Source organism: Cololabis saira, chromosome 11, assembly GCF_033807715.1.
Source record: "Cololabis saira isolate AMF1-May2022 chromosome 11, fColSai1.1, whole genome shotgun sequence".
Classification (NCBI taxonomy): Eukaryota; Metazoa; Chordata; class Actinopteri; order Beloniformes; family Belonidae; genus Cololabis; species Cololabis saira.
In genome coordinates, this window is record NC_084597.1 from 44,477,910 (window position 1) to 44,500,659 (window position 22,750).

The following is a 22,750-nucleotide window of genomic DNA, read 5'->3' on the forward strand; positions in this document are numbered from 1 at the left end:
CACGGTGGTAAACACTGACGAAGAGAGTGATTTACAGTCCGAGTCCTCCCTTCCCTCCCCTATTTTAAAAAATAGGAGAGTGGGGCGGAAGGCCTGTAACTTGAAAAAGAAACCTGGACAGATATATGATCTTATAGATAGTGATAAGGACTCTGATCACTCCCCTCCCTCCCCCAGAGCAAAGAATGTGAAAGTGGGGCAGAAGGCCTGTCACTTGAAAAAGAAACCAGGACAGAAATATGATCTTACAGATAGTGTTAAGGGGTCTGGTCTGGTCTCTCCTCTCTCCCCCACCGTAAAGAATGTGACAGTGGGGCGGAAGGCCATTCAGTTGAAACAGAAACCTGGACAACACTATGACCTTATTTGTTTGGATCCTGACACGGACGATGATTCGGATGACGATTCGTCTGGTCCGGTAGCGAGCCGACTTAGAAGCAGCCGCCGCGTTAGAAAGGAAGGTGGGGCACATTCCATGTACCCTCTCGTAATGACCGCGGGACAAAATAGACAGTACAAACCGTTCCAGTTCGGCGATTTGCAGGCTTTAGTGGATAAATTACCTCCCATACATGAGGGTGGTGGATTGTGGTTGAGCAAATTTAATCAGTATACACAGGGGCAAACCTTGGCTTTGGGAGACCTGAGGGCCGCACTGAGTAGGGCGGTGACGCCGGGGGATCTAAGGGACATAGAGATGACCGCGGGCACTGTAACAAAACAGGATGATATCCTGTTGTCATTACATCTTAACACACTTTCAGGTGTCTTAAGAGCCAAATACCCTCTCCCCAACACCATGGCTATGCCGAAAGTGACTTGGGATGGGAAACAAAACCCTAGAGAATTTTTGAGTAAGGCTAAAGATATGTGGGTCCAGCAGACGGGACATCATCCGGGGCAAGCGGGAACCCAGGAGGGGTGGTTTAGGGCAGCCATTTTGGCTGGCATACCCCAAGCAGTTAGAACAGTTATGGAAGACAACCCCGACCTGCCAGGGTGCAATTCTCAGAAATGGGAGAACCATATAGTTCATCATCTGACTAGAGCACAGGAGGCTGGGGAGAAGCATCAAAAAGAGGTTGAAGAATTACAGAGCCAGCTTTTAAGATTCCAGGTGGGGGAGGCCCGGCGCAAGGTCAGTGAGGGTAAAGCCAAATCAAAGGCGTTGATAGTGTCCCAGGCACCACACACCCCCGAATCATGTTCCCCACCACCTTGGGCACCACACACCCCCGAATCGTGTTCCCCACCACCTTGGGCATCACAACCCCTACACTACCATTCCGCACACAGAGGGAGAGGGATGGGGGACCAGGGTCCTGGGGGTGGACGAGGGGGTCCCAGGGGTGGACGAGGGGGGCCCGGGGCTGGAAGAGGGGGTCCCATACAAAGACCGGTCATAGCCAGTGACCAGTGCGCTTTCTGCCTGGAAAGAGGCCACTGGTACCGTGAGTGCCCCCTGAAGGCCCAGAGGGGGAGAGGCAGAGGTCAGGGTCCCCCTAGAGGGCAAGGAGGATATTGCGCGCCAGGCCCCAACCCAACCAACCAGATGCCACTGGCATGGAACGAGTGGGAGGGCCAGGAGGGGCAGGAGTGACACGCCCCACAGAGAGACCAGAGTGTGGGAACTACGGTAGATCCCATGCTGATCATGGAGGTGGACGGTGACCATCAAAGGTTCCTGGTGGACACGGGAGCCACCTGTTCCACAATAAAGGTGGTTCCAAAATCTCATCTATCCAGCCGTACATTAACGGTGACTGGCTTCTCTGGGGATAAACAGACTCTACCATTCACGCGCCCCCTCAGGACGAGGGTGGGACTACAAACTCTGAAACATTCATTTCTCGTATCACCACAAGCTCCTTGTAACCTGATGGGGAGAGACTTACTGATCAGATTGGGGGTGACGATTCAGTGTGGTCCCGATGGTTTGACACTTATCTTTCCCAACGGAGGTGCACAACAATGCGTGGGTTGCCCATCCAGCGGACAGTTCATGTTATCCCCTCAGCCAGATCCGGCCGCAGACATATATTGGGCTTTGTTGGAACCAGAAACACCAGCTACTCCCGGTCTCTATACAGTCTATCAACTGTGGCGCCCCTGGATCGACACCCTGGGTCCTTATGTTCCTCCTCCTGATCCCTTACATCTCACATTATTTTATGACAGACAGGACACCCTATGGTACCACGATGCCTTTCAAAACATACAGGGGGACCGTTGGAGTATTGTGTGCACACACATGTATATTTCCGCTGTAGGCGTTGCCGCCTCTGCGGCACTCACAACTGAACAACTGAGTTGGTATGAAATGGCGGATGAAGCTTTCCCTCATGTGTCATTGGCCTTGCACCCGGGTCATCAGGCTAAAGATTTAGGTCCAATGGTCAAACGCCTTCAGAATAGCACGGACTGGCAGTCCACTGGGTTGCCTAATGTGCTTTATTCCCCTAGTGGGGAAGGTTACGCAATTTCAATTAAAACAGTTAACCAGTCTGTGCTCCAACACTCGCAGGTGACTCGACACCATGGACGCGAGCTTGAAGACCACCCATTGACTGAGGAGTTGATCGGAGTTCTCCCAGACTCCTTATGGTCTAGCAGCCCTACGGATGTTGGCTCCGTCTCTTGTCCAGATATTGAATTTGATCTGACGGATGGCAACCCCTTATGGGTTCCCCAATATCCACACAAACCAGCCGCGGTAGAGGGAATTGCAGACACTATACACGGCTTATTAGAGGCGGGGGTGTTAGAACTGTCCTCTTCCAAGTGGAATACCCCCATTCTTCCTGTGGAGAAGAAAGGTACGGGTAAATGGCGCATGGCACATGACTTGCGGCAAATTAATGCGAGACTGGTTACTAAAACCATACCGGTCCCAAACCCGTACACAACTTTGTCTACCTTGACCCCGGACCAGAGCTGGTTTACATGTATAGACCTGGCAAATGCATTTTTCTGTCTCCCTCTACATCCCCGCTGTCGCGACATTTTCTCATTCATGTATAAGGGTTGTCAGTACCGCTACACTCGAGTCCCACAAGGGTTTGCCTTGTCTCCCGGACTTTTTAATGGCGTACTTAAGGAGGTCTTGGCGGATTGTCCGCTACCATCAGGCACCACTCTGATCCAATATGTCGATGACCTCTTGCTGGCTTCACCCACAGCAGAAGACTGCTTAACAGCAACACGGGCGGTGCTGGAAATTTTGGCCCGCGCCGGATTTAAGGTCTCCAAAGCAAAATTACAATGTGCTAGAAAACAGGTTTCATTTCTGGGGAGATTGGTGTCCCAAAAGGGGGTACACATCTCTCCGGAGCATCGCTCCTCCATCCTCCACCACCCCAAACCCCTGACTGTAAAAGACATGTTGTCCTTTTTAGGCCTGACGGGGTACAGTCGGACGTACATACCTGACTATACCTCCACCACCCAACCATTACGGGACATGGTAAAACAATTAGGCATGAGGAACCTAATGGCGCACTTAGAGTGGACCGAGGCTGCAGAAAGAGCATTTATTCTGTTGAAACAATCGCTATCGTCAGCAGCAGACCTCTCCACCCCGGATTACTCGTCTCCGTTTTATTTGGATGTTTCTGTAACAGGATCATCAGCGAACGGTGTCCTGTTCCAGAAAAAAGGGGGAGTGCGGTTTGTAATCATGTATGTCAGTGTCCTTCTGGACAACATGGAAACACGACACCCTACATGCACACAGCATGTAGCAGCTACGGCGAAATTGATAGAGAAAACGGCCCACACCGTGATGGGACACACACTGATAGTTCTAACAACACACAGTGTGGTGGCGTATGTAACATCAGCGTTGTTCACAATGACTCCATTAAGACAAAGAAGGTTGTGTAAAGTGCTGGAAGCACCAAATATTTCATATACACACGAAGGAATCAACATGGCAGATCATATCACAGAGGGAGAACCACACAAGTGCATGGAAAGAATTGTTCGTGACGACAAAGTCAGGGAAGACTTAGCGGCGACACCGTTTGACGAAGCAATTAATTTGTTTGTAGATGGATGCTGTTTTAAACACTGGGATGAAGGGTTACGATCAGCATACGCGGTAGTGAAAGAGGAAGATGGAACATGGGAAACGGTAGAAGCTAGCAGGATTGAAGGCACTCAATCAGCCCAGAGAGCAGAAGTGTTGGCTATAATAGCAGCTTTGAGATGGGGAACAGATCAGAGAATCAACATTTACTCAGATTCTGCATATGCAGTAGGGGCGGCACAAGTTGAACTAGGAAGATGGGAAAGAGCGGGATTTCGAACAGCAGACAACAGGCCAATCAAATATGAGAAAGAAATGAGGGACTTGGCACTAGCGCTGCATTTACCAGCACAAGTAGCGATCATAAAATGCAAAGGACATGACAAAAGCGCAGGCAAAGTGGCACTGGGAAATCAGAAAGCAGATGAAGCAGCTAAGACAGCAGCGGGGTATACCACACAAATGATAGTGCAGGCAGAAACAGATAGATATGAATGGGGCCAGGAACAACTGAAAATCATGCAAGAAAAAGCTTCCCCGCAGGAAAAAACATTGTGGGTAAACCGAGGTGGGAAAGATCATGAAGGCATTTGGAGAGCGCCGGATGGGAGAGTAATCCTCCCCCCAGGCATTCGACAACAACTTTTGGAACAAGCACACGGGGTGGGTCATGTGGGAGTTGCACAGATGATGAGAAACCTAGGACAATGGTGGCATCCTTATCTTAAAGACATGGCCCAACACGTGATCCAGTCCTGTGAACAATGCAGGGATTTTAATCCAAAACGAACGGTCCATCCAGAGACAGGAAAATTTCCCCTAGACACGCAGCCCGGGAGAGAAATCATAATTGATTACACCGACATGATTGACAGGGTACAGGGGTACCGATATCTGTTGGTTTGTGTGGATGCATTTACAGGATGGCCAGAGGCCATACCCACTCGCAAAGAAGACAGCAAATCAGTCATTAAATTTCTGATTAACCATTATATACCTAGACACGGGTTTCCACAAAAAGTAAGGTCAGATAATGGGACCCACTTCAAAAACAAAGACCTGGAGGAGGTGGAAAGCATGCTGGGGTTGAAACACAAATTCGGGACAGTATATCACCCGCAATCCCAAGGTAAAGTCGAGAGGATGAACGCGAATATTAAGACTAAATTGGCAAAAATCTGTGCACAGACCAAAATGACATGGGTGGATGCGATGCCCTTGGCGTTGATGGCTATACGGAGCTCGGTGAACACGGGCCACGGACTGACCCCGTATGAACTACAGACCGGACGACTGTTTCCAGGGCCGCAGAATGCGCCCTACTTGACGGAGACCGACAAATACAAACTTGGTCAGAAAGCTTATTTTGCCGAACTGCAAAGTTTGGTATCTGCTTACTCCAAACAGGTCGGGGACTCCACGGACAGGCGGACACCGACCCCACAGACAGAGTGGGTTCTCCTACGAGTCATCAAGAGAAAGTGGTCGGAGCCAAGGTGGACAGGACCCCACCGCATCACGGAACGGACCTCCCACGCCGTTCGACTCCACGGGAAGGGTGACACGTGGTATCACTGGTCGCAGTGTACACCAACCGAACCACCCCAAAGATCAGTACCCCAGATCCAGCTGGATCTGGCACAGCTGCGGACGTCAGACCTGAGCCCTCAGCAAGGGGCAGAATAATCCCCTGGGCAGGTCCTACAGGCGTCAGGCTAGTCTACCCCTGGCGCCCGAAGACAGAAGCAGCAGAAATTTGACCTGAGCCCTCAACAAAGGGGCAGAATAATCCCCTGGGCAGGTCCAACAGGTGTCAGGGTAGTCTAACCCCTGACACCCGAAGAAAGAAATAAGAAGACCTGAGGACATCTGCATTGTAAGATATAGGGTGATTTCATGTGTAGTAGACGTTGTGTTGGTTTTTTTGCTGTGTTTTTTGTTTCAGGGGTAATTGTGACCTTTATTTTGTGGTATTATGGGGAATTGCCGTGGCAAGATCGTTATGTTAATTTTGAGAATAATAGCACTGTGGGGGGCAATAGCACAGGCTACGACCACCCCGGAGCAGGACTGTCAGAGTACTAGGGGCATTATAGCTTTCTGTTGCCCGGAAGGGAAGTCATGTTCGTTTCAACTGGCAACCGCGTGGTTGGTAAACTCGGAAGTGTGCCCTAAAAGCCAGGTACCCAAGGGTTGTGCCAAATCATCGCTCGGGGAGCATATGTATAAAGATCCCTGGTATCTGTACGCGAACCGTCGGTCCCCCTGGGGCAATATTTGGTGGTACAACGGTAAGCCCGCTACATGGGGCCTGAATCCCAGCGCTAAGGCACTACGATATATCCAATTTAAGCTACACCGACCCCAGAAGACGTTCACATTGACCATAAATGCGACAAATCAGAAACCTAGCACACCCTCAGTAAGTATAGGGGTGCATAAACGCGGCTATAACCCCTGGTGGACGTTAGATGTTAGAGTTACCAGGAAGGGCACGGTACCCATGCTTAGCACCCCCCCGGACCTCTATAGCGAGTCTCGCATCAAGGATTTGCCGAAATCACAAATTCTGTCGACATCGGAGAAGGAGGATTGGTTTAAGATCCATACAGGGAGGTCAGCCCATCAAAATAATTGGTTATTAATGACGGAACAGGCCGCTAACACCACAGATAGCTCATGCGTAGTCTGCTTGGGACCCCGACCGCTATTAAGAGTGGTACCCGCACCGGTCCCGTATACTTGTGTTCTGGAGCTCATGAATAACACCAACACCCACCAAAACTGTTCCCAGTGGGACATGGTGTTTCCAGTGGTACCGCTCGAACCCGTTAAACCTGTCTTTTCAAGTGAAGTGGCCCCCGGACAATTTCAGTGTATCAATCTGGCCGGGAAAGGATTCGAATTAGGACGCGTCAACAGTTCCTGGTGTAATTATACACAGAATGTTCCATCGACATTTGCCTCCGTTTCGCGGGCGGATGTCTGGTGGTGGTGTGGAGGTGACAGGTTGTTTGATAAATTGCCTCGTGCGGCCTCCGGCCTGTGTGGGTTAGCTTCGTTGCTTCTCCCGGTGTCTATAACCCCTGTTGCACCTGACGACTTACTTACAGGGACCGCCCGGCTCTCACGGCACCTTGGGCGGCGTAAACGCAGCACTAGGTCATGGGAACCATGGGCAGCGCAGGCTGATCCCACGTACATTGACGCGATTGGGGTGCCAAGAGGGGTTCCTGATGAATATAAATTAGTAAACCAGGTGGCGGCAGGGTTTGAAAACCTGCCTTGGTTTTCGGCTATCTTTCCGGTCACTGCTAACAAGAATGTGGATAGGATTAATTACATCCACTATAACGTGCAGCGTCTTAGTAACTGGACCAAACTAGGGTTCGAAGCGGTCCACGAACAGCTGGCCGCGACGTCCCTGTTCGCTTTTCAAAATAGAATCGCGCTGGACATGTTGCTAGCCGAAAAAGGTGGCGTTTGTTCCATGTTCGGTAGTCAATGCTGCACGTTCATTCCGAATAATACGTCCCCGGATGGGAGTCTGACTAAGGCGATTGATGGTCTTAGGATCCTGAGCAATAAAATGAAAGAACATTCGGGAGTAAATACCTCCATGTGGGATGCGTGGTTGGATCACTTCGGGAAATATAGGACACTCGTCGCGTCCGCTCTCATGTCTATCATGGTTTTTGTCGCGTTATTGACCATCTGCGGGTGTTGCTGTATTCCTTGTATAAGGGCCCTGTTTCAGAAATTGATCACGACCGCGGTTGGCCCCCTTCCACTGGATAGTGGGGCCATGATGCCTCTCATGTCACTGGAGGCGGGCGATCCAGAGGACAAGGTTAGCTCTGAGAACGTTAGTTATTTCAGGGACCCGTAAGGCGTGATCTGTGCTCCATTGCAACCCATCAGGTGAGGGTGATCTCTCAGGAGAGATCAACAGGGGGAATGTTGAAATAAAATTGATATAACTATGCTGAATATAGCCAATTTGATATAACCACACTGAATATGTAAACTGCATGTGCTCACTAATCGAATCTGTGTATGTGTTAAAACTAATAATCATAATGAAACTGAACATATATAAACTGCATATGTTGATTAACTAAATATGCCTATATACTTTAAAACTAATGTCAAAGTGATGAACTAGTGTGTGTGTTCTGGGTTGTCTCTGGAAGGAGAGTTCCTGATCAAGCATCAGATAAGACTTGGGGTCTTCCTCCCCCTTTGTAAAGCAATAAAAATTGGGGATACCCTCCCACTTGAAAGACAATAAAAACAAGGTCTCACACACAGAGGGGCAGATTTCAGCAGGACATTGACAGGACAGGCTGCGGAGTCTGTCAGGCTGAGTCTCCCTCTGCAGAGGTTATACTTGATTTTATCCCAGTCTTATGTCTTTTCTTTAAATCTCTAGCTCGATCAACGGATTCGGGGTGACCGAGGTTTCGATCACAACAGTTCCTACGGGAGGGTCAGGGTTGCCGTAGGGATACGCTGATTTTTCGGTTAGTTTTTTCATTTGAAATCCCAACCTTTGCATAGAAGGTGGCTTGCGCATTTTCCGGCCCTGTTTTGTGCGCAAGCAAGCTTTATAAATGAGGCCCCAGGTCCAGTACAGGCAAACCAGCAGTCATTCAGAGGAAAGGCTCACGTTCACTTTACCGGTGAATGATGTCCCACAGCTGCAAGCCGTCGTCACGGTAATAATACCCCGGAACAGACTCCATGCCACGTCCGGTGATATCATCAGGTAAACAAAGGTCTGGGTATTTGAGGGAGGCCGATGCCTTCCTCAGAAACTCCAGAGTGGCCACTCCACCCACCGCTGTGTACTGAAGGTTCAACGAGAGGAAGCAGATAAAAGTCAGACTTACTGTTTGTAATTTATCTTCAGAAAGGTTTCCTGTCAGCTCTGTGGAGCTCCTCAGACTTCCACCCATCTATCACTCCATCTTCTTTATTATTATATGACATTTTGCAGACTCATCTATCCAAAATTACTTCCAACAGAACAACTGAACGTGCATGCGTGTTTTTGGACCCATGCAAAACTATGTGCCACTAGAAACTGAATTTGAATAATTTATATTTGAATTTGAATTGCTCAACTTGAATAATTGCATTAAAAAACTGAATCTGAATCACATAATTTGAATTTGTATTGTTTAATTTGAATCATTGCATTGAAAAACTGAATCTACATTCAGTTCTCACAATTCATATTCAGTTCTTGCAATTCAATTTCAATTTCACTGTGCCAGACATCCGGGTCTTCCGCAGGAAGAGCAATCGAGTGCAGATACAAAGAACTCCTTTTCACGTAGCCTACTATAACCTCTATTTTCTTTCTCTTATTTTCTTCGATAAACAACCAATGGGAGCTAGATATTTAAACCTATTGTGTTTTCTCCATTCTGTGTAAAAAGTGTAGATTTATATATTGCCGTTTTGTAGAAAAATTTCTGCTGAAGAGTGTGTGAAGATTTGCAGCAACGGGTGACACGTGACGAGTGGCAGGGGGCAGAGGGGGACAGAGGGGGGAGAGGGGTGAGGACGCATCCAGGTCGCACCGCAAGGCAGGAATTGGTCAGAGTTTTTACAGGCCTGAGAGGTCGGATTTTTTCCGTTCCTTTTTCTGAACACATTATTTAGTGGCTACTCTCAGGTTGGAAGGACCATTTCACCCAGTATAACAATAAATGTTGTTGAACACGATCACCAACTATACCTAGCAAAACATTAATTATTACTTTATTTGCTGGATATGGGATTTTGTCAAGAAAGTCAGAGAAAACTCAGGGACGTTCCCCTTGCACTGAGGGTGGAACTCAATAGTGTCATACTGTATGTGCTGTGTATTGGCAGCAATATTTTGATGGGCTGAGCAATATAATATACACTGTTACACCAATATTGTGATATGAGAATAGATATTGGCTGTGATGGATATTTTAATGTGATATAGTGTTGTCTTTTCCTGAATTTAAATACTGTATAATAGTAAAGGAATGCAATTTTCTGAACTTAGCAAACTGTTTTCACTGAAAATTTCCTCAATCAGTTCAGTCATTGTAGCTTCTGTGGTCGACTCAACCTTAAAAAGACACACACACACAGAAAAAAACACTGCTTTAATAATATATTTAAACATGGGATTTCTGATAAACAGTTATTATTAATGTGAATATGATGACAAAGGAGGTAGAGCCGAAAATAGATCAGCGAAAACAGTTGCGGTGCGACCTGGATGCTCCTCATTTATGGTTCCGCGTTACACCAACGATTTGACTCAGAGCCATAATTCATGCTTCACCCAATGAAATGACTTTTGGATAATCTAAGAATCTGTCAAAAACATGTCATAAAGTGATAATTTTACAGGAGGTTTTGATGTAAGAGGTAATATGATGAAGGGTGGAGTCTGACCTCTTTGAGTGATCCTCCATCAGAGAGCAACAGCTGACGAGCCAAAGTGTCGATCTCCAGAGTGAAGCGAAAGTGAGGAGCCAGCAACTGAAAACCCCCCAAATAATGGAAAAATGACAAATGACTCCAACTCTCAAGGTGCCAAAAAAACGTATAAAATATCAGCAACAATGTTTAGATATCCCCACCAATAAGGAAATGAACCGCAGGATTTACAGCAATGGTTGTTGTACTGAACGTACGCAAACACCTACTCCTACAGTGCAGACTACCTTGTAGAGAGGGTGCACCATGGGAAAGTTACGCAGAGTTGCCATGGCGAAGAGCTCTGACATCACATGAGTGCGCAGGAAGTGAGATCGCAGTTCATGATCGGAGAAATCCGCAGCGCGAACAAATGTTTTAACCATCAGCCAATCAGCTTCCAAATCATGAGGCACGAAGACTGGGTTGGTGTCGCCAGGAGACTGCTTCAGCTACGGCAGGAGACAAGAAGACGAGCGAGTAAACATGGACACAAAGCAGGCTCAATTTGATTTTCTAGAAGGAGGGAGCTCCGGGTGTGTTCCAGTTACAGAGCAATCCCTGGTCAGGTCCATGCAGGGCTGCTGGAGAAGATCCAGCTGATGGTTAAACAGCAGATTCAGGAACAGTGTGGGTTTTGTCCTGACTGTTGAACTTTGAACCAGGGGCCGGATTCACCAATATGTTCTTAAGAACGATCTTAAGAAATGTCTTAAGATCTAAAATTAAGAAGTTCATAAGAAAGTTCTTAATTGCAATTCCTCAATATTTTCTTAAAAGGAACCCTGGCTATTAAGACATGTAGGTCTTAAAAGATAAATGTTGGTATCAATTATAACAATGTGATATAAAAAACCTTGTTGATGTCTTCGTTTTTATAAAATTTGAAAATATAATTTAACATGTAGGTCGCCATTGTTGTTTACATTCTGGGTAGTGACGTCAGACGGTGGCTCCTGCTAACCCCCGTACACTGTTTTGACACCCAGAAACAGATGAAAACACAGCTAAACAGGTGACGGCGCACCAGAAACACAGATCAAAACACAGCTGGTGACGGCGCACCTACAAAAAAGTAAAAAAAAAAAGAAAAAGTACAGCACCATACAGCATGAACTATAAAAACACCATAAAACTCAGATAGACTAACAGACCACACGTTTCAACTAGCAGATAACCGATGCTACAATAAAAACCCCAGCCAGATCTGGCGTCATTAAATTAAATAAAGATGTTCTTGCCTATTTGAAGCGAAGTCTGCGCCTCCCGTTTGTCAAAGTCCCGGGCCAGTCCCCTCAGCCTCTGGTCTGTCATCACCCAGCACCGAGGCCGGTTTTAGGGGGGGCAGGGGTGGGCTATGCCCACCCAAACGTGAATATTGCCCACCGGCGTCTTCATCCCGGTGGCGGCGAGAGCGGGTGGCGGTGCGCTGCAGGCTCTAGAGCTACACCGTAGGCTACGCAGACTACGGCGTACCCTACGCCGTCTACGGCGTAGGGTACGCCGTCTACGCAGGAGCCTAATGCACTGGTAAGATGCGCACGAGTTTGATCATTTTTGCAGATCTCCCGTGCATCACAGAACTTTGATCCAGTTTGCCTGAACCGAGACGTCTTATGGGCTCCCTCGTCAGCCTCCACGGCCGGGAGAGTGCTGCTCATCTATGTTTTAGATACCTGTCGCAGTTAAACAAACGCTGCTTATCTTCCCAGAGCCACCGCTCTACGTCATCGCCCCCAGAATGCATTGCGCAGGTAAAACATGCCCCCCCCCCGCAGGTCAAAATATGTGATAAACATTGTAGATTTTTAAAGCAATTAGATTATTTTACGTGTTTCTAACAACATATTTTAGTATAAGAGAACAATTGTGGCTAATTAGGGACTACAAGTCTTAATTACCTGGGTTCCTTTTAAGAACCGTCTTAAGAACTGTCATTTCTTACGAATTTCTTATTTTTCCTACTTAAGAACTTCTTAAAATATGTAATTGCATTGCAGGCGCCAACAAACAACATTTATACAGGTAGTTTGGGTCTTAACCGTCAGTCACTCAGTAAACATGGAGAAGGAGAAAAAGAGATGCAGGAACTTTTCAAGGTTATGGTGGATGAGATTAATGTGTATGAAAAAAATACTATTGGGGAAAAATAATAATAATTAACTACCACGCTAACTAAAATGCTAAACAGTTAACAGGCTCTTTGTGTAATTAATTACAAAGTATATCCTCAAACTATGACCTACTAGTCTAAACTTGTCTAAAATGTGTTGAAAAAGGTGATATTAGAGTCTTACCTTTTCACAGAAGAAATTTTAAGACAGGTCAAGGTTGTCTTAAAGTAAAGAAAAAAGTCAAGAACAAATTTGAGAACTTTTATTTCAAGAATACCATTTATTCTTAAGTTTTTTCTTATGAAGAATGTTAAGAAGAAAGTTGGGAAAATACTTAATGACTTTTTTGGAGAATATAACTTCTTCTCTTTTTTCTTCTTAAGACTGAATTTAAGAAAAAAATGACACTTAAGAAGATTTTTTTTCTTAAGAATGTTTTGTGAATCCGACCCCAGATCTATTCCCTCACCAAAATTCTAAAGGGATCATGAGAGTTTGCCCAGCCAGACCCCAGGAGCTTTGTGTACTTGGAAAAAGTATTTGGCTGTGTCTCATAATGTACTCTGTGGTGGGTAGGGATGTGTATCATTAGGAATTTATCAATACTGATACCAATACCGATAACCCTTATCGGTACCGATATTTATCGATACTCTTATCGATACCACAACATGTAATTTAGTGTATAAAACGTAGCATATATCAGCGGTGCTAAAATTCATAATGCATTCTCCTGAGTAAATTAACTCCCAACTTAACCTGTTCACTCCTAGGGATTTTGGAGGTGAATTTCGCCTGAACAGGCCTATCTAAATTAAATAAAAAAATATCTCCACAATTATACGGGCAATATGTATAATATTGGTCTCAATGGATAGCTAAGACCTCCCAGCATACATTTCCAGTGTCAGAAAAAATGTGAATGTTCACATGCCTGAGCAAATTGTGATAAACCGAAGAAAAAAAAATAGATTTTTATCCTTGTCTAATTTTTTTTTAGTTTGCACAGTGGAAAACACCATGATAGCAATGCATATAATTATAAAGACACCCCTGCCTGGATTCAGCAACTCTACAACTGTACTAAGTTACATGAGAATAGCTTAAAGCACATAGATTTTATAAAGGTTTTAGTGTGGATAGTACCAGGCGGACTCTCTATTTGGGCACTTGGATACCTATAGGCCTACTGTGCCAAAATGTGCCAAATGTGTCATTTATCGTAACAGACCAATTTCTAACCAGTGGGATTTGTCAATTTGTTTCCTGGATGCCTCACTGGTAGGTGTTTCAGGGGACGTGTTCAAGCCTGTTCACTCCACCAATTTGCACCATGGTGCTGCACACCATGAGGAAAAAGTGCCCTCAAAAGCATTCTTCAGAAAAGTATGGATCGCATCACAGGTGTTTGCCCAGTTCTATATATATGTATATATATATATATATATATATATATATATATATATATATATATATATATATATATATATATATATATATATATATATATATATATATATATATATATATATATATACATACAGTATAGGGTCCAAATCCACAACGCAATCTATCATGTTGATAAGCTGAAATCTATATAGTTATTTTCCTTTCTTTTATTCCATTTTATCCTAAAAATGAGGAGAAAGAAGTGAGGGGAGGAGACCATGCTCAACAGCTCATGATTGGTTGAAGAAACTACTTGACCCCCCATGGACTCTCACCGTCCCTGGGGACAAAACTAGGGTTCTCAAACAGTTTAGTCAGAGTTGAGCAGAGTGGAGTAGAGAGAAAGTGGAGATTTTTAATATTCCTTTGGCTTCTTTAGCCGTCTTTTCTTTTCCATAGTAATTTTCCTCTGAATCTTTGAGTCTTTGAGTTTAACTCAAATATCCTATCTCAAAAAATTAGAAATATTCTGGGAATCTTAATCTTAAACTGTAAGCCATAATCAGCAATATTAAAATAATAAAAGGCTTGCAATATTTCAGTTGATTTGTAATGAATCCAGAATGTATGACATTTTAGCATTACAGAAAATAAAGGACGTTATCACAATATTCTAATTTTCTGAGACAGTCCTGTATACCCTCAGAGGCGATCACATTGGACGTAACACTTTATGTCGGTTAAAGGAGCTTGAGGCTCCTTTTAAGAAATGAGACTCTCTAGCGCCACCCTTCACCACGACGGCTGTTGGGGGTACTGCAGCCAACAGTGAAGCCGGCACGGGAGAACGGGGAGAACGTGCATGCAGCGTCATGTGACGTCACATCCGCAGGACAGCGCGGGAAATTCCGGTCACACTTGCAGCACATTTAGCAGCACACAGCCTGTTCAAGGCAACGGAGAGATACACTAGAGGGCTCATTCTTTTTGGTTTGGAACGCTTCATCTGACATTATTACTAGAAAACTTAAAACGTATACGAATTTCTTTCACAAATCCCGCCTCAATCCTGCCTCAAGCTCCTTTAATGTAAAAAGGACAGGCAACACATGAGATTAGGGTGTTAAACGTGGGGTATCTAGGAATGTAAAAGTGGTTGAGGGGTTGAGTTAAGGGGTGGAGTTGAAAGTTGGCGGTTCAGGTAAGGTTACCTGGATGGCGATGGGCAGCAGCTGGTTATTGGAGTTCTTATGCAGCAGGATCATGGGAGCGGTCAGGTAATTCTGCTTCCCGTTCACCGTGTTGGCTGTAAGTCCATCGAGAAGCCAGTAATTCACCAGGAAAATGTTTCCTCTCTGCAGGAGAATACAGAAAATGTATACCAGCCATCACATGTGGCATCATGTATATACATACATATATAACATATATTGACTTGTCGCCTTAGAAATCAATGTTCAGTTTAGCCATTAGCACAGCCCTTCAACAGTCTCGGGAACAATATTCAGTTTTCAAGGCGTAAGGCACTAGGAAATCTACAGTCTGCTGACTGATTACTGAGGGCTGGCCAAATTAGCTCGTCCAAGATGGTGTTGGCCAGAGCACCAAAAACCGGACGTCAGAATCTCTTCAGGGTTTGTCTGGTTCTCTTCATACAGCCATTTTGGATGAAAACAATGCACATGCTCTTTAATCACCTCCATCTCTTCCCTCAGGCTGACCCCGCCCTCCATAGACGCCCCTACTGTCTCCTCAGTAACAGCCAGGTTGGGTGGGATCTCAGTGCAGCGGCAAATCAGAGTCGGGTTGGCCCCATTCAGGAACTGGTGTCCAAAGAACCAATCCTCCTTCCAGAAACGCTCCACCAACCCTAATGAAAAGACAGGAGACCTGAGGTTGCCATGCCAACAGCACGGTGGAGAGCTGAGAAGGAAGTGGCCTCACTGCAGGTCGGTGTCTCGATCTGCCGGCAAAGCTGTTGGATCTGAGAGAACCCAGACCAGCGCTGGGAGCACAGGAAGCTATGGAGACCCAGTTCCACCAATCTAAACATGGAGGACAAACCAGTGACACCAATTAAACAGGAAACTAGTCCAAGACCCTTCAAATTAAAAGTTTACAAACATTCGGGGGGGGCCTACATTTTGCTGACAGTCAGAACCATGTCCAAGGCTTTCGACACAGAAAAATGGGCCTCAGCGGGAAGTGACATGATGTCCTCACCAGACATCGTGTCTGGGAGATGGTCGTCATAGCAACTCCATCTAAAACCAAGGTGGAATCATAAAATACTGATAAAGTTCAAAGATAAAGACTGAATCCAAGTTCTAACAGATTAAATATGCCACAATATAGTCATGTTCAAAAGTTAGTCTCCTCTTAATCTAATATTTTCTTGTGTAAAAACATCTAAAAGAAAACTATGAGGAAATACAGATATGGACACATTTCTTGGAACCTTTAAAATGAATTATTTAATACTATTTTTGTCACTTCCAAGTTAATTCAGTGACCATTATGGGTTTCAATTCATTTTCTATTAATGGCTTAATCCTGCACAGGGTCATGGGGGTCACAGGGCCACATATAGAGAAACAAACATACATGCTCACATACACCTGTAATTTACAATCATCAATCAGCATGTTTTTTGAGTGTGGGAGGAATCCAGAGTACCCGTTGGGAACCCACACAAGCGTGGGGAGAACATGTTAAAGCAGCACAATGTAACTTTCATCTTTTGTTGAGTTTGGCGGCTCCTTTGGACAAAATCAGTAGTGCTTTACCAGAAAGAACTACATTTCCCATGAGCACCAGCGCGTACTGCCGGAAAACTCCTGTCCCCGTCGCTGCATTTGTTTTGATAGTGAATGAAATAAGACGGGACGGACTTTCAAAACTACTTTTCTGTTTTCAGGTCGTTTGCAGGATGGATAGTGAAGAGGTAATCTATCTATTTTTGGCTAAACAATATAATATGACGATGTTGAAAATCACTAAGTTCAACTTGGTTTTATTAGTGAAGTCTCCCCCGCCCCCTGTCCTGTTTCAGCGTTTCTACTGCACCTTTTTCCTTTCACGTTTTTTAGAGGGACTTCGTCATAAATTAGTAGTCCAACATACTTACTGACAAAATAAAAAAATACTTTATAACCTGTGAATAACTGAATGCCCGTTCCTTATATTTTGCAGATTGCAGATTTGCCTCCTCCGATAAAACTTTTATTTTCTTGGGTTTTTCCGCTGCTTCGGCCATGATACCAGCTTCTGCTGAGCTCTGCGCTCCACGCCCCGCCCAGCTTTAGTCTCCACTACGAATCAGGAAGGAGGGGGAAGTGACGTATGCCGTAAAGCAGTCAAAGCCGTAAAAATGTGTAGTTTTTAGTGTGGCAGGGTTCCTACCATGCTCCTCAAAGTTACATAGTACCAGTGAAGGAGATACAGACCCCTCAGACCAGGACAGAGGTTCATTAAACCTGTTGGAAGTTGATGTACCATCACAATGATGATGATGAAATATTAGATTTAGCTGGAAAAGTTACATAGTGCTTATATCTGTTCCAGATGATCCCGGTTTTACTAACTAAGTCATGGTTTAAACAATTGAACAGTCACATCACAAGCTTTATCTGGGGCAAATCCTCCCCGCGAATTAAAAGAACTTCATTAGAGATGCCCAAGGGCTCGGGGGGACTGGGCCTGCCTAACTTCCTATTTTATTACTGGGCAGCTAACATTTCCAAACTGAATTATTGGATCTCGATGCATGAAAGTAAGAAGGGACCAATGTGGGTTACTATGGAACTCGAATCGAACCCGTCACTTTCTCCAGTCTCCATCCTGAGTAGCTCCATTCCCACTAATTTAAGTCTCCAAAGCTTGGGCCCAGTTATTAGAAATTCACTTAAAATCTGGCTTCAATTCAGGAAGCATTTCCAGCTTAGCCAGGCAATCACTCTTCTTCCCCTGGTACGGAATCATCTGTTTCCCCCATCACAAACCGACATTGCTTTTGAAACATGGCATAGAAACGGGGTGGTATTTTTTGATGACCTCTTTGTGGATGGCACATTCGCTTCATTTGACTTACTGCAGAAGGACAATAACATTCCAAGGAGTCATTTTTTTAGATATTTGCAGGTGCGCAGCTTTGCTAAAAAGCACTTCCCATTTCCCCACTTACCACCAAAGAATGTTTTGAATATCATGTTAGAGCTGGATCCCAGTGGGAAGAGGAGGATATCCAAGATTTACCAGGCATTACTAGACATTGACCCCCCATCATGGGAAAACACGAGATTGAAATGGGAGGAGGATTTGGGCATTGCACTATCTGATGAGACATGGCAAAATAGTTTGAAGCGTATCCACACCACATCTCTCTGCATCAGGCATGGCCTTATTCAATTCAAAGTTGTGCATCGGTTACACTATTCGAACGAGAAATTGGCCAAAATATACCCTGATGCCAATCCTGCATGCCCAAGATGTAGCCATAGTCCAGCTACGCTGGGTCATATGTTTTGGTCATGCAGGTCTCTGAACAGCTTCTGGACAAAGATTTTCGAGGCTATATCTCACATTCGGGGTGTCAACGTTGATCCCGATCCTGTAATCGCTGTTTTTGGAACAACACCCTCAGACGCACAATTTACTATCTTGCAGTTAAATGCCATAGCTTTTTTAACACTGATGGCTCGGAGGTTAATTCTTATGCAGTGGAAGTCGGCTGCACCGCCCTCATTTAAACACTGGGTTAAGGAGGTGCTTTCTATGATCCCACTAGAGAAGCTGAAATATAGTCGTAGTGGTCGTAAGGACAGATTTATTCAAGTCTGGACTCCCTTCATAGAATTCATTGAGAACATATCTCTTACTTGATACTATCCTAACATGCTGCATATGAAGTGACCAGCTGGATCTGTGCGCACGATTGAGAGAGTCCCCGACATGCTTTTAATCCAAAATATAAGTCTATCAAGGTATGTGTGAGTGCATATCTACATACAGATATAATGTGCTTCCTTTTTTTTTTGATAATTCTGTTTAATTTATTTTCATTTTATTTGGTTTTTTCTTTACTTATTGTTTCTGACCTTGTGAGGGGTGGGTGGGCGGGGTTGAAATGTTATTGAATGTTCATTCTTCTGTAACATGGAAAAAAACTATAAATAAAGTGTTTAAAAAAAAAAAGTTACATAGTGCTGCTTTAAATCCACACCCAGTAGGACTCCTGCCTGGGAGTCGAACCGGGAAGCCTCTTGCTGTGAGGCAACACTGCTAACCAGTAACCATTGCTAATTTTCTTTTTCTAACGGAATATACCAATACATTTGTCCACATCTGCATGTTGTTGTTCAACTGAAGCTGCAAAACAAATAACATCATTTAAATGATTTCATTGTCATAATCTCTCGATTGATTACCGATATGTTTGACAACGCTGCACCAGCTCATTTGTCCTAGCGTCCAGTTCACCCGGTAGTACATCACTGAAAACTAACTTGGCTTCAAAACAGAAAGAAAAACCATAGAAAGTTAGTTCAACCTGAGAATTTTAAAATACAAAGAAAACTACTACAGAAGAAAAGATAAGAATAAAAATAGGAAGTTTTCTTTCCTCTTTCCTATCACTGACCCTTGGAATCCCTCAGAGCCAGTAATGTCCCACAGCTGATAAACTGGTAGCAGGGAAACAGTGAGACTCCGCCCTCAGGTGTTGTCACGACAACGTTTGAACAGTACCAGGAACTGGGTGAGGATGATGGGGCTTCTAGACGCACCAATAGCAGAGCTCCGACGCTGGTGGGACAGTTAACAGAGTATTCCGCCTAGCAACAGAGAATTTAAAATGTAATCCAGTAAAAAAATACCTAAAATCAATATTATGAACAAGGACACTAAATGGATCTTGATATGAAATAATCCTTTGAATGTTTTGAGATTTTTTAGTTTATCTCTTGGTTCATTTTACTTTTTCCTCTTTGGTTTTGCAGCAGCAGCCGCACGTTTCCTTCACAACACGACAAATCTGAAAAGTAAAGTGTTTAAATGGTTTAAAAATGTGTTGTTTTAACTGGCTTTCATATTTCCTAAGCCAAGCAACTCACTGATTTCTCAGCCAATGGAACAGGTTTGCTGGATCCTCTGGTTCCCACCAATCGGATGATAGTTCGGTGGGCGTCGCCACAGAGGAACAAACGCTCTTGATGCACCACTACACGGTATATCACCATGGCAACTGCAGAGACACACAGAAAATAACCTGTGAAATTGGCAGAGAAAGTTTTTTTCTGACAAAAAAAAGTGTAATAATTTCTTTCAATGCAATTAAAGCCCTGTTTAAAAGTTAACACATCCTGTTTTAAGCCTTTTTTTATTTGTGTGTATTTATTCTGATGTAAAATATCTCATTATAGACCACCTTAGTACAGAGCATAACCTGTCCAACACCGTGCTTGACACTGGGTATGAGTTACTGTATATAAGCTGGGACATCCACTCCTGGAAGATTGACACATGTCTGGAATGTTTTCCACCTGGGGTACTTAGGATTACCGACTCTGGTCAAGCATTTTGTCTTGGTTTTTGCTCAATATATAATTAGATTTATATGTTATGTGGTTTTGTCTGTTTGGGGTTTTATTGAACTCATTGGAGCTGCTGAAGATGTCCTGATATGTACAACTTCCATACAATAATCCTGTTATGACGTAAAACAACATGTGACTACATTATTTTACTTTATGAAAGTGAGTCTAGAACTTTTGATCAGTGTCTCTACTGAAAAGACCAATTTTCAAGAAAATTCTGTCAAGATACATACAAATTCCACTAAGACTCTTTCTGAGCAGTCAGTCCTGTAGTCCTGTAAAATTGTACTGCAGTACTGATGCAGAGTAGTACTGTAGTAGTGATGTAGAGTAGTGCTATAGTAGTGATGTAGAGTAGTACTATAGTAGTGCTATAGTACTTATGTAGAGTAGTAGTATAGTTGTGATGTAGAGTAGTACTATAGTAGTGATGTAGAGTAGTAGTACTATAGTACTGATGCAGAGTAGTACTGTAGTAGTGATGTGCAGTAGTACTATAGTACTGATGCAGAGTAGTACTGTAGTAGTGATGTGCAGTAGTACTATAGTACTGATGCAGAGTAGTACTGTAGTAGTGATGTGCAGTAGTACTATAGTACTGATGCAGAGTAGTACTGTAGTAGTGATGTGCAGTAGTACTCACCGCTGATGAAGTCCTGGACCAACAGACTTCATTCAGTCTGAGATCAGACATAAAAACCTCCTGTCAATATTTATTTTTTTACATATCTGCAGAGTTCAGCGTGTCAACTGCATGTTGATCATTCCTCAGATTAATTATTAATGACCACGCACACACACACACACACACACACGCACACGCACACGCACACGCATACACGTGTACTGCACTCTCAGTGGACCTGTCATTGCACTTCATCTAACAGTGGACCTCTGTTTCTGGTCATTTAAAAAAAAAAAAAAAATAGGATAGAAAATTTACTTTTAAGGCCTTTTACCATAATATTACTGCAAATGTGATTTTTAATTTTTTTTAAAGAAATTGTCAAGAGGGGACTTAAATCCTTGAGCGATTTCTACCTATCAAAGAGTGGACCTCCATATAATGCAGAGGAACTGTCTGTACTCATTATGTCACCTAATGACTGTTTGTTTACTACAAAGACTTTATTTGATTCTTTCAAAAATGGATCATTTTACTTTAATGTTATCAACATTTAAACATTTCTCTGTGATACAAATATTACTAAAATAATCATGGCCACTTTAAATGAGAATAAATAAGGTTTTACCTGCAATCAGAAGTAACCTGGTTGCATGCACCAACACACACACACACACACAGACACACACACACAGACACACACACACACACACACACACACACACACACACACACACACACACACACACACACACACACACACACACACACAGTCCTGTGCTGCTATCTTTAAGAGGACTTTGATTTGACTTCTATTGTAATTCATCGACATTGGACCTCACAAGTCTACAGGTCCCAAAAAGTTTTGTGATGATACCAGAGACAGTCTAAAAGACCTGGGGCCTCATTTATAAAGCTTGCTTGTGCACAAAACAGGGCTTGAAAGATGCGCAAGCCACCTTCTACACAAAGGTTGGGATTTAAAAAGAAAAAACTAACCGAAAAATGTGTGTATCTTTAAGCCAACCCTGATCCTCGCGCAGGAACATTTTGAATTTTGAATTGATTTGGGGAACTGGCGACGCAGGCGGTGAGGTGGTGAAATGAAGACAGATTCATGTCATACTCTTAATAATGTCATCACATATCAGACTTATAGATCCATGTACACCCAAGCCGGTGTTCTGCCCAGGTGTCCTACCTCGCAGAAAATACTACCGTACCATCCCCGTTTCTTTTATCTCAGTTTCTTTTTTTTCAAAGGCTTTTTCATGCAAATAGACGATTTAACAGCAGGAAGTCAGAAAGTGCTTCACATAGATCTATCTAAAAAAAACGTCAGATCACGCTTCCACATAGATAAATGTTGATGTCTATGTGGAAGCGTGATCTGACGGGGTATTTTCATCTGTGAAATCATCCTACCGGCACGGTGCAGGACATGCCGTGCAGGTGTCATTGCCAAAATGATTTCTCCCCTGAAAATGGGTCTTTTTACCTGCCAAAAATTGATTGAAGGCCAAATACAGTTAAT

General features: G+C 44.1%; 1 protein-coding gene across 1 annotated transcript in view; it reads right to left on the reverse strand.

The window, feature by feature from the left end:
• LOC133454799 (polyunsaturated fatty acid lipoxygenase ALOX15B-like) overlaps positions 1-20,234 on the reverse strand; it is a 33,099-nt gene extending 12,865 nt beyond the window's left edge. Inside the window, exons 1-11 of the mRNA XM_061733525.1 lie at positions 20,109-20,234; positions 19,973-20,029; positions 19,637-19,829; positions 19,425-19,506; positions 16,140-16,262; positions 15,943-16,043; positions 15,696-15,868; positions 15,210-15,353; positions 10,744-10,947; positions 10,472-10,558; positions 8,708-8,877 (exon numbers count right to left, since the gene is read on the reverse strand). Of these exons, the coding sequence (XP_061589509.1) occupies positions 8,708-8,877; positions 10,472-10,558; positions 10,744-10,947; positions 15,210-15,353; positions 15,696-15,868; positions 15,943-16,043; positions 16,140-16,262; positions 19,425-19,506; positions 19,637-19,829; positions 19,973-20,029; positions 20,109-20,234 (1,460 nt within the window). The remainder of the gene's footprint in view (positions 1-8,707; positions 8,878-10,471; positions 10,559-10,743; positions 10,948-15,209; positions 15,354-15,695; positions 15,869-15,942; positions 16,044-16,139; positions 16,263-19,424; positions 19,507-19,636; positions 19,830-19,972; positions 20,030-20,108) is intronic.
• Positions 20,235-22,750: the final 2,516 nt, after the last annotated feature.